The sequence below is a fragment of the Coffea eugenioides genome, chromosome 1, assembly GCF_003713205.1.
Source record: "Coffea eugenioides isolate CCC68of chromosome 1, Ceug_1.0, whole genome shotgun sequence".
NCBI lineage: Eukaryota > Viridiplantae > Streptophyta > Magnoliopsida > Gentianales > Rubiaceae > Coffea > Coffea eugenioides.
The window spans coordinates 10,042,916-10,058,641 of NC_040035.1; the positions used below are offsets into that span (position 1 = coordinate 10,042,916).

Consider the following 15,726-nt stretch of genomic DNA (forward strand, 5'->3'; position numbering starts at 1 on the left):
GAGGTGTATAAAAACTGTGACATTTGGGTTGGTGAGCGAAAATTAGTAGTCGACCTTATAAGTCTGGCCATTAAAGGGTATGACGTTATTATGGGGATAGATTGGTTAGCTCGCGATCATGTTTGGGTAGATTGTCTAACAAAAGTGGTCGAGTTTTGTATACCCTGTGAGACAACCCTAAAACTAGATATGAGAGGTATTTTAGCCTCATCTGCCCTTATTTCGAGAATTAGAGCTAGAAAATTGTTAAATAATGGGGCACAGGTATATCTAACCTTTCTCGTCAGCACCCCAAGAGAAAAGGTTAAATTAGAGAATATACCGGTGATAAATGAATATCCGAATATATTCCCAGATGAATTGATGTCATTACCTCTCAAGAGAGAGATTGAGTTTAAAATTGATCTGGCACATAGAACTACCCCCATCTCAAAAACTCCTTATCGGATGGCACCAGCTGAACTTAAGGAATTGAAATTTCAATTGCAAGACTTGCCAGAACGGAAATTTATACATGAGAGCGAGTCATTTTGGGGCGCTCCAGTGCTTTTTGTTAAGAAGAAGGACGAAAGTTTGAGATTTTGTATTGATTACCGAAGGTTGAATGCGGTGACTGTTAAGACTAACTATCCTTTGCCCCACATTGACAAGTTATTTGACCAGTTACAAGGGGTTGTGGTGTTTTCTAAGTTAGATCTTAAACAAAGATATTATCAATTAAGAATTAAGTGGGAGGATGTGCCAAAAACTGCTTTACACTCGATATCGGCATTATGAATTTGCGGTGACGCCATTTAGATTAACTGATGCCCCAACAGAATTCATGGATTTAATGCATCGGGTGTTTAAACCCTATTTGGACCAATTTGTGGTGGTGTTTATTGATGATATTTTGGTGTATTATAAAACAAAAGAGGAACATGAGCAGCAGTTGAGAATGGTGCACCTGTTGTTTGCCAAGTTTATCAAGTGTGAGTTCTGGTTAGAGAAAATGTCATTTCTAGGTCATATATTTTCAAAAGACAGACTTATTGTGGATCCGACTAAAGTAGAAGCTGTTGCCAAGTGGAAATGGGCAGAGAATCCTACTGAGATTCGTAGTTTCTTGGGTCTAGTGGGGTATTATCGTCAATTTATAAAGGATTTCTCAAGAATTGCGGGAGCTCTAATGGATTTGACCGAGAAGTAGGGTAAATTCATTTAGGGTACTAAGTGTGAAATCAGTTTCCAAGAGTTTAAGAAGCGATTGACTATGGCACCAATGTTAGTTTTGCCAAATGGGAAGAATAGTTATACGATATATACAGATGGTTCGAGAGAAGGATTGGGGTATATCTTAATGCAGAATAGGAATGTAATTGCCTATATTTCTCCGAAGTTAAAATCTCATGAGCAAAATTATCCAACCCATGATTTAGAACTCGTAGCTGTCGTGTTCGCTTTGAAAAAATGGCGGCATTACTTGTATGGAGTGACTTTTGAGGTATATACGGACCATAAAAACCTTAAGTATTTATTCTCCCAGAAGAAATTAAACCTGAGGCAACGTTGGTGGATGAAGTTCTTAGAAAATTATGACTATACCGTTAATTACCATTTAGGAAAACTAATGTTGTGGTAGATGCTTTAAGACGAAATGGTCAATTAGCAGGTTTCATGATAAGAGAGTGGAACCTGTTAGAGGATGTTAGTGAATGGAACCCTCATCTTGAGCGACAGAAGGTTACTTTTGGTAATATTGTGATGAAATCAACATTGTTGAATCGAATTAAGGAGGGTCAAAAGAAAGAACCAATGATACAAAAGTGGGTGGAGAGAGTAAAAAAGAGAGAATTACCCGACTTCAATTTAGGTCTTGATGGCATTGTAAGGTTTCGAAATCGTATTGTTGCACCAAAGGATGAGGAATTGAAAAAGGATATTTTATAAGAATCTACCGTTCTAGGTATATTGTACATTCAGATAGTGGCAAGATGTACCAAGATCTCAAAGGTCCATATTGGTGGGACAACATGAAATCGAAAATTGCTCAATTTGTTCAAAAATGTCTTATATGTCAACAAGTGAAGGCCGAGCATCAAAAATCGTCGGGTTTATATTACAGCCTCTAGAGATACCTAAGTGGAAGTGGGAACACATAACAATGGATTTTGTGTCTAGGTTACCACGAACTCAAAATAGTCATGATGCGATTTGGGTGATAGTGGACCAGTTGACTAAGACCACTCATTTCTTGCCAATTAATATGAAATATTTTTTGGAGAAACTTGATAAACTTTATATGGATGAGGTTGTAAGATTGCACGGGGTATAGTGAGCATATTACCCGATAGAGATCCTAGATTTATATCTCGATTTTGGTAGAAGTTACAAGAGGTTTTAGGGACTAAATTAAACTATAGCACAACCTATCATTCTCAAATAGATAGATAGTCGGAGGGAACCATTCAAACTCTTGAGAATATGTTAAGACCCTGTATTGTGAATTTTGGAAGGAGTTGGAGCCAGTACATGACTTTAGTCGAGTTTACTTATGACAACAATTACCACTCTTCTATCCAAATGGCCCCATATGAAACACTTTATGGACGAAAATGCCGATCACCAATCCACTGGGATGAAATAGGAGAGAGAAAGGTTATAGACCTGGCAACGATTCCATGGGTTGAGGAAGTCTAAAAAAAGGTAAAAATGATACGTCAGAGGATTCAAACGGCCCAAAACTAACAAAAGAATTATGCAGACCATCGGAGAAAAGACTTGGAATTTGAAATAGGAAATAAGGTGTTTCTTAAGGTTACTCCACTGAAAGGAAAGATCAAGGCAAAAAAAGGAAAGAAATTACAATCCAGATACATAGGACTTTTTAGTATACTCCAACGGGTAAGAAAGATGGCTTATTGACTAGAGTTGCCAGCCAGTATCTCGAATCCATGATGTTTTCCACATCTCTTTGCTTAAGAAATATCTTCCGGACCCGACTCACATTCTGCCGCCAGAGGATATTGAACTTGACGAGTCTTTGACCTATGAGGAACGACATATTCGAGTACTAGAGCGAAAGGTGAAGGACTTGAGAAATAAGAAATTTCTACTAATTAAGGTCCTATGGAAATGCCATGAGGTAGAGGAAACAACCTGAGCGTTAGAGACGGACATACAAGAGAAATACCCTGAGCTATTTGCGAATAAATGTATGAATTTCAAGGTCGAAATTCTTTTAAGGGGGAGAGAGTATGAGGACTTGAAAATTTGGTTTATATTTTCTTAAAATTCTCTTTTATTTTGAATCAGTTAATTTATAATTTCTTTATTACTAATTTACTCCCTTAATAGTTGTAATAAATAATAGAGTCGAAAGTTTTACTTTTACTTTTATAGTTAGTGAATGCTAGGGTTTTGGTGCATTGGGATAGTGTGATCAATTGGTGAGGTATGTGTACTAAATTTGGTGAATAAGAGTGGATATTAAATAAGAGGAAATATGTGAATAAAAGTTTTAAGAGTAAATTAGTGAATAAGTTAAAACAAAAGTACAAGAGAGTTAAGGAAATAGGATTGAACCGACGCGCGCCGTTTGTTACTGGTGGAGGACACTACTTGACCAATATTTTCTTTCCCTAATATTCTTATTTTTCTTTCATTTATCCTCCCCTAATTTGGCCCTATGGCTGGCCGAAATTCTTGAGCAAAACAAAGGGGGGAAAAGAAAAAAAAGAAGAAAAACTTTCTTTCCTTCTTATCTTTCTTCTAGCCAAACTTTCCTTCATTTTTCTTCATCTTGGCCGAGAGTGAGGGAGAGGAAAAGAGAGAACAAAAACCTCAATTTTCATCTTGATTTTTGCCTTGTTTGAGTTAGAATTACAAATCTAAACTGAACAAAGTTGCACTAAGGAAGCAAGGAAACTTGTAGTGGATAGTTTTTGAAGAGGAAAGCCTTGGTTCTTCACTTTCTTCAAGGGGTTTGAAGGTACTAATTTGGAAAAACTCCTTTTCTCTTTCTTATCTTGTAAGTTATGATGAAAATGACTTGAAATTGGCAATTTTATGGAAGATAACCTAGATTAGTAAAAATTGGTGAAATTTCAGCCTAGGGTTTTATTTTTCCAGCCTTGTTTTCTATTTTTCATCCATGATATGATGGCATCTAACTTGGTTAAGGACTTATGTGAAGATTTGTAATTTTATTGTGACTTTTTAGCTTCCAAATAGAAATTTTCAGTTTTATTAGAGAATTTTCCAGCTTTGCTAGGTGATGTTTATATGCTAGAAATAAACTTTAATTAGATGATTTTGCGGGCTAGTATAAGAGCCGCTTTTACCTTATTACTTGTGGAATTGATTTGGGTTGATTTGACATGAAATTTGGCTTGGAAAATAGGAGGAAAAGTTAAGGAAAATAGGGGGAGTGCTGCCCGTTTTTCCTCTTGTGGGATAAGTGAGTGAAAGTGGAAATAGGGGTGCGAATTGTGATCGATTTGGACTTAGTTTACATAGGGATACTTAAATTGACCTTGTGGGTGACTTATAAGCTGAATTTTTGCCAAAAGTGTATATTTTTCAAAGACAAAGTAACAGCCACTTTAAACAAGATTTTCTAGTTGTTTATACCAAGTTGCGAACTTAAAAGATTTAATCGCTTCTTTATCGAAACCAAAAAAGCGAGCATGTATTTTCTTAGTCTTTATCAAGTATTATAATGACTATTCAAATGTCTTTTATTTACTTGGTTTATTCTTGATATTCAGAAGCCAAAGTCGTATATTTGAAACCCTAATTGATTACAAGTTGTTCTACGATATTGTATCGCAGATTTTGACTCTAGCCAGGGGACTAGACCTGAGCTTGATTTTGAAAAGCAGTAAATTATTGGTAAGTGCTTTCAAGTGCATGACTGAACTTGATGCTTGAGTGAAACGTTTTGTTAATGTGATTGGACAATACTTGATTTGTTTGATTGGTTAAGGATGTACTTTATCGCACTTGCCCTAGTGTGATTTATTACTGTACATTGGTTACAATTGGTTTGATATATGTGTATGACTTGAATACTGCCTGGAATTCCAAAACCCTATTAGCTAGTTAATCGAGTCGATCTGGCAAGGGTCTGGTCGATTAGATAACGAATCCTAGATCTACTATTTTGTCGAGTGGAGTGTTATCTCCTCGACTAATTGGTATGCTCGAGTATTACCACCAATGTTAATGTTGGAGTTCGGGCCGGGTAGAGGATTTGAATGGTGGATGGAGGTTGGAGTTAAGTAGTGCTCTACTGGACTGGTTACACTATTTTGAAAGTTGACGGAGTGTCAACTATTTCCTGGCAAGTTATGGCCGAGTTGGCTCGCAAGGGCAACTGTAGCCTTTTACTTGAAAATGTTGGATATCTACTCAATTTGTTACTTGAAGTGTTATTGCTCACTTTTATGAATTTTATACTCGCTACTTTGATATTTCAAGTTTTTATATAATAGTCAACTTGCTACTTGGTTTTGCATGATGTTTGGAATCTTACTGAGATTTGGCTCACTTTTTTAATTTTTTGTTTTCTTTACAAGAAGTGCGAGCATAGGCATGCAGCTGGGACAGGCTGGTGTTGTCTAGATTTTTTACTTTTGTGATTGTACTTACGCTAGTGCTCGATTAAGGTTAGAAGTTTAACTAGAATTTAAATCTTTTGTTGTGACGATTGGAAAATTCTCTCATATTTTCTTAAAAATTCCCTCTTATTTTGATTAAATTACTTTATAATATCTTTACTACTTATTTACTCCCTCAATAGGTGTAATAAATAATAGAATTAAGAGTTTTACCCTTAGTTTTATAGTTAGGGTAAAATAGGGTTTTTGAATATTTTGGTAGTGTGATTAATTGTGGAGGTGTGTGTACAAAATTTGGTGGTTGAGAGTGAGTTTTACATAAGAGAAAATGTATGATTAGAGGTGATAATAATAAGATAGTGAATTATAAGTTAAAACGCTAGAACGGGCGAGTTAAGGAAAATCGGCTTGAACCAACGTGCACTGTTTGCTACCGATTGAATAGTACTTTATTACCTTAATCTCCTTGTTATTAATTGAGTAAAATTAGCCCTAAATATCTCCTTATAGCAGCTGAAATTTTGGACTAAAAAACAAGAGAGAAAAGAAAAAATTTGACCTTAAATCATGTGTGACACTTATTGGAAATTTAGTAAACTTTGACCAAGCAAATTTTCCTTCCTTCTTATCTTTCTTCTTGGCTGATTTTTCTTCATTTCTTGCTGGTCTTGGCCATGAGTTTAGGAGAGAAAAGAGAGGAAGAAAGCTTTCCATTTCTAACCTTGAATCAAGCTTGTTTGAGTGAAATCAACAAAACCAAACCGATTAAACTTACCTCTTAGTGCTTGGAAGGCTTGGTGTGCTGAAATTTTGGGAAGATAGTGATTTGTTTCCCACTTACAAGGAGCTTTTGGAAAGTATAAGGCTTGAACTTGCTTTTCTCTTGCGTAATCTTGCTAAAGTTGGTATAGAAGTTCTTAATCTTGGATTGTAATGGTTAAATTCCTAGTTTTTGATGGTGTAGTGGAATGTTTAGCTAGGGTTTGCATTTTTTCAGCCTTGATTATAGTTGTTTACCTAGTAAGTAATGTTATTGAGTTAGGATATGGATATGGATGTGGTGAAGTGATTAATGACTTGATTGTGATTTGTTAGAGTAAAAGGTGAATTTCCAGCATTTTGTAGTGATTCTATCCTGTTTTTGGAACCCACTTGAACTGCATATTCGTCCATGATAAAGGCCAAATCAATTCTTGCTTAAAACATGAAAGTTGTAAGGAATGGAGTTAATATCTACCTGCAAAATTTTAGCTCAATCGGAGCATTGTATCTTGTGAAATTACTAAAATACCCCTAACTGCCCAAATGCACTGTTTAACCGACAGCTTTCTATTTTCTTTGAGATTTCAAATTTTGACTTTGAAAATGCAAGAACTGGTGTCGATGTCTTCATAAGAAATGTAGGTCTCTGTCTTAGCTTCGAAATACCATAAAATTTGCCCCAATTCGATAAGCATAGCTTCAGTTGTGACCAAAATGCCGAAAGATGACAAACCTGCTACTTAGCCATTCGTCTTTAAAACTGGTTTCCAGCTTTGAATTTGATGGTTACATTGCTAGAGTTGACTTGTATTTGGATGATATTGAGCCTAATTGAAGAGATATTTTGTTACGCTTGCTTATGTGTTGAATTTGGACTGTTGAGGAAAACAAATGAAGCCATAAGTGGTTGGAAAATAGCTAAATACAAAGGGCATGCTGCCCAAATTTTTGCTCAAGGGTTAAGTGAGTGAACTTGAGACTTGAGCAACGAACTTCGATTGTTTATGGTATTCGAGTTTTCTTTAGTAAGAGGTACATAAGTTGAACATTTTGGCGAAACTCGTACCCTTTAAAAAGTGAAAGTAGCAACCCTTAAACATACGATTTTCTCGATTTTTCATACCAAGTGTGACTTCCAAACTATGAATCACTTCTTTATCGAAACTAAAACAGCGAGCATGAATTTTTTAGAGTTTGAGAAGTCATATGACTACTACTTAAACAAGTTTCATTTACTTGATTTTCTTGAAGAGAAACTCCTATGTTTCGAACCCTAGTGGATGTTAAATTCTTAAATGATATTTTATCGCAGATTTGGACTCCAATCAAGGAGTTGTACCTGAACGTGAGTTTGACAAGCACTAAATCTTTGGTGAGTGCTTCCAAATACATGATTAACCTTGATACTTGGTTTGGTCGGGCAAGGGTGTACTTTATCGCACTTGCCTTAATGTGATCTATACTTGTTTATTTGTTGCAATTGACTTGATATATTTGTGTATGATGTGCGCACCCTCTGGAATTCCAGAAACCCTGTGGCTAGTTACTCAAGTCGAACCAGCAAGGGCTTGATCGATTGGGTAATGAACCCTGGGTTTCTTGTTTTGTCGAGTGGAGTGATATCTCATCGACTAATCGGTATACTTGAATATTATCACCCGTGTTTATTGAGGATTTTGGGCCCGGTAGGGGGTTTGGATGGTGGACGGAGATTGTAGCTACACTACAAGAAAATTGGTCATCAGTGACAACTTTTATCTGTGACGAAAAAAAGTTGTCACAAAAGTGGATCCTTTATTGACGACTTTCTAACTCGTCACAAACCTCTAATGGGAGCCAACTCATTTGTGACGACTTTTCTTGCCAAGATTTAGCAAGAGCGCGGGAGTGTTTAGAACACACAATAGTGACGACATTAAGAACATCATCACTATTGCTTGGCCTATTTACGGACGACTTTTTGTTGTCGTCACTGATCACTAAAAAAAAAGTTATTAGTGACAACATTTTGTAGTGATGACAATAAGTCGTCACAAAAGGAGATTCTTTAGTCGCGACACCTAAAGTTGTCACAATTGCATCAAAGCAACTAAATGTTTAGTGACGACCCGTTATTTTCGTCACAAACTACACTGCAAGAAATATGGTCATTAGTGACAACAGTTTTTAGTGACGACAAAAGTCGTCACAAAACGTGGTTGTTTAGTGACGACAAGGAAAGTTGTCATAATTGCTCAAAGCAACTAAGTCTTCAGTAGCGACCTTGAAAAACACTAAATGATCTATATAGTGACAACTTCTAATATCGTCACTGTCACTCTACCGATTCGGATTTAGTGACAAGAATTAATCGTCACTGTTTAAAGTACTTATTTCTAAGTCACTTTCATTAATTCTACTGTGCCACCCTAACTTTTGCGATTTAGCCCCAAATGTTGTAAAAAATTCCATTAATTCCATTATGATACCTTAACTTTTACAATTTAGCCCCATATGTAGTACACCGATTTCTTTAATTCTATTATTACTCCCTAACTTTTGTAATTTAGCCCCATATGTAATTCACCAATTTCATTAATTCTACTATGGCACTCTAACTTTTGCAATTTAACCCCCATATGTAATACACCAATTTTATTATTTCTATTATGGCACCCTAGCTTTTACAATTTAGCCCCTATTTTTTTATTAGGAAATTGCGAATGGTATCTTGATAAACTATGCATAAATATTTTATAATTTTCTCAAACTTAAGTAATAATTTGTTATAAACTCTAAAGATATATCTTTCATTACAATAGTTATAAGGCAGGCAGGTCTTTTTATCAATGGAATAAGAAATTTATGCCAGATTTATCCTTTGTACTACATGCCAAGTAGTATTAGCAAAGGAATAACAAAGTACTACAAAGTAATTAACAAAATAGCCTTCAGGGAGTGTAGTTTATGGGCAAATGAGCATTATCTATTCAAAGTACCAACTTTTTATGGGCATTTTACTCTCAAACATATAATTTATGATAAATTTATAAATGTTTGTAAGTAAAATTCAAAAAGTGTTACACTGATTTCTTACAAAACGAAAACTGGCAGGTTATCTTTTCAACATAAATTAAATTTTTTTAAAAAAAGAAATGGCCCATAAAGTACCAACTCTTTGTGGGTTTTCTCCATTACATGAACAAATATTCTGCTCTTTATGGGCATTTCACTCTGAATCATTTAATTTATGTTAAATACATAAATGTTTGTAAGTAAAATTCAAAAAGTGTTGCACTAATATTTTTATGAAAGGGAAACTGGTAGGTTTTGTATTTAACATAAATTAAATATGTGAAAGCAAAAAAAAAAAGAAATTACCCATAAATCTATGTCTTGCAAATCTATACTAGTAAAATAGTTTCAAACAAAATTAAACATTAAAATAAACTGTAATTTATACACATTAAAATATCTGTAATTTATACACATTTTGCAACTACTACTTTGTGTTTTCTCTGTAATGAATTTTTTAACTATTGAGAACTTAAGTTTTGTCTTGCAAATCTATACTAGTACAATAGTTTTAAACAAAATTAAACATTAAAATAAATGTTTGAAAAAGAACAAAAGTACATTTATCACTTGCAGTAATGTAACAAAATTTTCTCAACCATTATCAATATTTTCACAAAAGTATTAAAAACTAGCAATTGACAATATTAAAAACTAGCAATTTAATTAGTGACGACTTTTCTTGTCATTATAATCTTGAATAAATTAGTGATAACATTATGTCATCACTAAATTTTCTTTGATTTTGACTTAACAATAATGTCTTATTAATAGCATTTGATTATTTTTAATGAAAGTCTGTTATAACCATAGAATTTGACTTTCGTTATTTTCAATTAATGATGTACTTTAGTGCTGCAATTATAAAAAATTGCAGGGCTAAAATATTTGCAAATTATAAAAGTATATTTTCACTTATATGTAATTAACAAATTTTGCCACCTATATTGATGAAAATTTGTGTTTTTGTACTAAAAAATAAAGAATAATACTATAGCAATAAAATCTATGCTTCAAACCAAATTAAAAATAAAAAAAGCATGATGATTGGTCTCAAATGTTGGGAAAATGATTATTTTTATTGAAACTATGTTATAACCATATAATTTGAGTTTAATTATTTTCAATTACATGATGTTCTTTAGTGCTGCAATTATAAGAAATTAGTATAAAATATTAGCAAATTATAAAAGTACATTTTCAATTATATGAAATTAACAAATTTTGCCACCTATGTTGATGAAAATTTTTATTTTTTGCTAAAAAATAAAGAATCATACTATAGTATTAAAATCTATGGTTCAAACCATATTACAAATCCAGAAAAAAACATGATTTTTGGTATCAAATGGAGGGAAAATGAGTGAAGTCAAAATTTTGATCAAATCATAGTGAAAGTGCCGCGCAACAAAAATAATATCCAAAGCAAAGCAAAGACCAAAGCAGCGGAACACATTCTGAAAACAAAAGCAACGGAACACTTGGTCTGAGTTAAAGCAACGGAACACTTGAGCAACACAAACTTTCACCGAGCTGAAACAAACAAACTTCTGCACTGAGCACAAAACAGAGCTTTCGCACGGCACCTGATACTTTCACCCACACAACAAATCCGTTCTCTGGCTTCTCACTAGCATCACCATGGCTGTCCAGCATTAAAGGGCAAGGTTTTCATTGGAAAGGTTCATTTTTCTCTCTCCTATACATTTTCCCCAATTTTTCCAAATCCCTAATATTCTACAATATTTTTTGCAAATTTCTGCCCAAAATCTTTTAGCAGCTCTTGATTATTAGATGCTATCATAGCTATGTTGTTATTTACTTGATCATTTTCTCCAATTGCTTTATGGCCCTAATTTTGATAATAGGTTTTGGCATATCCTCTAGTTTTCTTCGTCAACCATATTATCACATCACTAAATGGCTTTCTGATCTTAGCCGGTGACCACAATTTCATTTAGCTATGGTTTGTTTTTCAATTTACTTGACCGAGCTCAGGTAGGACATTAGGAACTATGATGAGTCAATTTCAGGCTAATTGTAAAGCGCATAGCCATCAGTGGAAGCTTTAAGGACTTTCACTAACCTGGAATTGGATGTTCTCATATTTAGTTCAAAGTCACGTATTCCTTAAAAGATATGAGCAATTTGAAAACCTGTCTTTCTTGTTAGTAAACTGATTATGCTCAAAGTCCTCTTTTTCCTAAAGATACTCTAGATTCTAAGTTTGTTAAAAGGAGATGCTAAATTTATCTTTAATGGATGTTAAAGAGGCTGGTGGAGAAGGTCTATGCCTTGTATTCAAGTCCTTACAGATGCATGCCTTTTTTCCTTTTTGCCTCCTCTTCTCTTTTTGCGAGACTTTTCTGCTGCCAATAGAGTGGTGCACAGAAGCTAGAAGTACCTGTTCAGTGGTATGCAGTTGTCATTGTGCATTGCCCTTGCTTCTGTTTTTCATTTTTTTTCCCTCCCCTGTAACGTTTTCTTTGACTTTGAATCTATGTATTCTGTGCATTACTGAACACTTACAATCTTCATGGTCAAAATTTCTATATGTTACGAGGTTTGATTGTACAAAAATAGAGCATATGAGTTTTGACTGCATGCTCTTTTTTTGCCGTGCAAAAAAGATTGATCTTATATGGCTCTGTAAGTATAATGGGAGTAGATTGGTCAGTATGTGAGGAACTAAAGCAGAGAATTAGATAAGGAAGAACTGGCCCTGAGTGGGAGACAGATGTTGACTCCATTTTTGTTAAATTCTCCAGATAAAAAGTAATCTGATGGTTCGAATGGTAATCTGATGAATGTAGGCAGACAGATAGTTGATTTTCATGGAGAGATGGTCCTATTGGAGAATTACAGTGCTCTTAACTACACTGATATTTGCCTGTTGTCTATTTCTTACACCTTGTTGATGTATTTTAGAAAGCGGTGAATGATATGGTGCCTTTTTGACAACTAAGTTCAGTGAATTATTTGGTTTTGGATGATGATATGATAAACATTGCTACTCAAGGAGGAAATCTTATTATTGCATTCCAATGTTATGATAAGTTGTTCATCTCCTGTCTGTGTTACCCTCTGTCATTCTAAAGTATTTGGGATCCCTGCATAGGTTCAGTCTTTCTTAATAAAATTTAATTCCAATGCTATTTATATATCTGTACTGAGCACCTTTTTAAATGCTGAACTCTTAGAAGTAGCTTCTGCTGAAAAAGGGATAGCAAACAACAGTTGTTTAGCCTCATTGTTTGCTTTAGGTTGGAGTGGCAGATTAGTTTTTCTTTATTATGAGCAATCAGTACGAGATATCTATCAATCATAATCAGAACCGGGCTCCCCACTGTTTGGTCTTCATACCGTTGGGGATCTTGTGTTCCATTTCCAGTACATTTCAAGGAACTGTAGTACATAATTAGAGCTGCTGACCCATTATAATTAGCAGAATTATTAGTGAGTACACCTTTTAAATTGATGAATTTGCCTATTGATGTGAAATGCCAATATGACTAGGTGCTACAAAAGGTAGCAAGATGTGGAAGTCCATTTAATGAAACCATTCTCAGTAATGACTTCTAAAAAAATAACAAGAATTTTTTGGTTAATTCTAGAATGTTTTAGTTCTTACATGACCAACAAAGGTGAATCTTGGTATTTTTTTAGCAATACATTACATACAACATTTCCAAAATGTATGATGCTTTTTTTTTTGGGTCAAAAGTCAACTTCATATATGTAACACAGTATCATTCAATGTCTGATGCTGGATATTGGAAAGATATGTATCAAACATTTCAAACTGGAGGAGCTACTTGTTCATCTTATTATGCCAAAAAAAAAAAATCTCCAGATATACTTTTCTGGTTGTATCTCAAGGTTCAGGGTGGGAAAAATGGCATTTAAAATAGAAAACAGAAGAAAGAAAACATAACTCTAGTAAGTTGACTGTGTGAGTTATTTTACATCTGAACATGTGAATAAATTTCTGCTGTGAATCAGTTTCCTAGCCTTAAATGAACCGACACATGAGATAGATGAAAATATCTTCTAGAAATTATTATTGCTTCAATCAAACTCACATACTTTAATCTCTCGCTCTCTCTCTCTCTCTCTCTCTCTCTCTCTAGAATTAAATCTGAAGACTTAATTCCTACCACTAATTATACAAGACATTAGTGGCTTACCATATAATTGGGGATATTCTTGATAAACAGGGTTGGTGACAAAAGCACTTGACGTTTTCTCCCAGTTGCATTTCAGACCAGATGTAAGGAGGTTCTTGTAAAGGCACATACTGCTGCATCTGGAGCTGTGCTAAGATTGCAAATAGCTCCTGTTCTTGGTAGGAAAAGGAAACCAATTGAGTGGTCTGAGTTTCAGGTACTGTTCCTTCTTACCATTATTCAGGCTTGAAATTTATATTTGTGCTTTACTCTTCTATTATTTCTGCGTTGGGCATCTTCCCTTTACAAATATATGATGCCTGATCCTATGTTTTTTGAACATGTAGTGTGCTGTTAGCTAGCAAAATCAGCCTATGAAATTGATTATTCATGTTATGGCTTTATCTTTTGTTTGCCAAACTTTTGCATGTATACTGTGGCTGCAGATTCTATTTAGTTTGTTGCCTTACTAATGCATTTGTACTTGAGATGGTTGATTTTTGTTAAAAATGTGTTTTACACCTTGGATCCCATTGCTGGTATTTGAGGAGTTTAAATTTAGTTCATATTACATTGCATTTGTTTTCTATATAATGTGGCGGTCATATTCTTTATGGTAGGATAAAGGGCTGCAACAATATGGATAGGAGTTGGATGCCTATTAAGAACTACCTAGACCCCAAGTATTTAGATAGAGTTGATGAATTTATTAAGTTTGCTTTTCTAGGCAAGGATCCTAATTGTAAACTGCCATGTCCTTGCAAAGTATGCAATAATTTTGAGGATCAAACTAAGGAAGTCATGGCCAATCACTTGTGTCGAGGAATTGTTGATAGTTATACTAGGTGGATATATCATGGCGAAGGGTTTGAATCTGATGATGAGAATGATGACATAGAAATAAATGACAACGATAGTGACTTTGACAGTATGGAGGAGCTGTTAAATGATGTAGGAGTTGCTAACTTTGGTGAGAGTTGGAGACATTCACCGGAACTTGATACAGGTGCTTGTACCGAGAAAGAAGGAGAAGCAAGTAGGTTTCTCAGATTATTATCGGAGGCTGAAAAATCTCTATACCTGGACTGTGAAAAGTATTCAAAACTTTCGTTTATTGTCCATATCCTCCACTTGAAAACAATGAATCGGTGGACTTGTAAATCTACTGATATGTTGCTGAAGTTCTTGCATCAAGTATTTCCTACAGCTTTGATTCCCAGTTCATATTACGAGGCAAAAAATTTCATCCGTGAGTTGGGGCTGAAGTGTGAAAAGATCCACGCCTGTGAAAATGATTGCGCACTTTTTTGGAATGAAAATAAAGGCCTTGATCATTGTCCAAATGAAAAATATAAAGCACCGCGGATAAATCTCCAAATTCCAAAATACCTAGAAAGGTGTTGCGTTATTTTCCATTAAAACCAAGGCTGCAAAGACTGTTTGTGAACAAAGAGATTGCTCGGGATATGAGGTGGCATAAGGAGAGACATGTAGATAATGAGAACATGATGCGACACCCTGCTGATTCATTAGCTTGGAAGGATTTTGATAGAAATCACAAGTCCTTCGCTGAAGATCCTAGAAATGTGAGGCTAGGACTTGCTAGTGATGGCTTTAATCCCTTTGGAACCATGAGCAATTCATACGGTATATGGCCTGTTATCCTTGTTCCTTACAATCTACCTCCTTGGAAATGCTTAAAAGATCCATTTTTTTTCCTATCAATGATTATTCCTGGTCCCAAAGCACCTGGAAATGACATTGACATATTCTTTAGACCACTAGTTGATGAGTTAAAAGAGTTATTTGCCACTGGTGTGGAGACATATGATGCCTTCAGGGAAGAGAAGTTCATGTTACGTGCAGCACTTTTGTGGACAATAAACGATTTTCCAGCATATGGCTATTTGTTGGGATGGAGTACAAAAGGGTACAAGGCATGTCCTGTGTGCTTAGATGAGACGACTAGTCTATATCTTAATAATGGTCACAAATGTTGTTACATGGGCCATCGCCATTTTCTGCCTATTGATCATAAATGGCGTCGAGAAAAAAAGCAATTTAATGGAGAAAGAGAACATAGACAGCCTCCTAGGACCCTATCAGGTGAGGAAGTCCTCCAACAACTTCTTCGTATTGAGCAA

The 15,726-nt window shown here is 34.9% G+C and overlaps 1 protein-coding gene across 1 annotated transcript; it reads left to right on the plus strand.

The window, feature by feature from the left end:
• Positions 1-937: 937 nt before the first annotated feature.
• On the plus strand, positions 938-13,944 carry LOC113767515. Its single transcript, XM_027311636.1, has 4 exons — positions 938-1,185; positions 1,602-1,722; positions 13,680-13,799; positions 13,930-13,944. Exons 1-4 carry the CDS (start codon positions 938-940, stop codon positions 13,942-13,944), a joined length of 504 nt encoding a protein of 167 aa, XP_027167437.1.
• Positions 13,945-15,726: the final 1,782 nt, after the last annotated feature.

What these genes read in the sequence shown, in the direction of transcription:
- LOC113767515 (XM_027311636.1), top strand. Translation starts at nt 938, where the DNA reads ATGGTGCACCTGTTGTTTGCCAAGTTTATCAAGTGTGAGTTCTGGTTA. An exon ending in CTAATGGATTTGACCGAGAA is followed by an intron (nt 1,186 to 1,601) that starts GTAGGGTAAATT and finishes ATTACCATTTAG; the next exon opens with GAAAACTAATGTTGTGGTAG. An exon ending in CTCATCTTGAGCGACAGAAG is followed by an intron (nt 1,723 to 13,679) that starts GTTACTTTTGGT and finishes GTTGCATTTCAG; the next exon opens with ACCAGATGTAAGGAGGTTCT.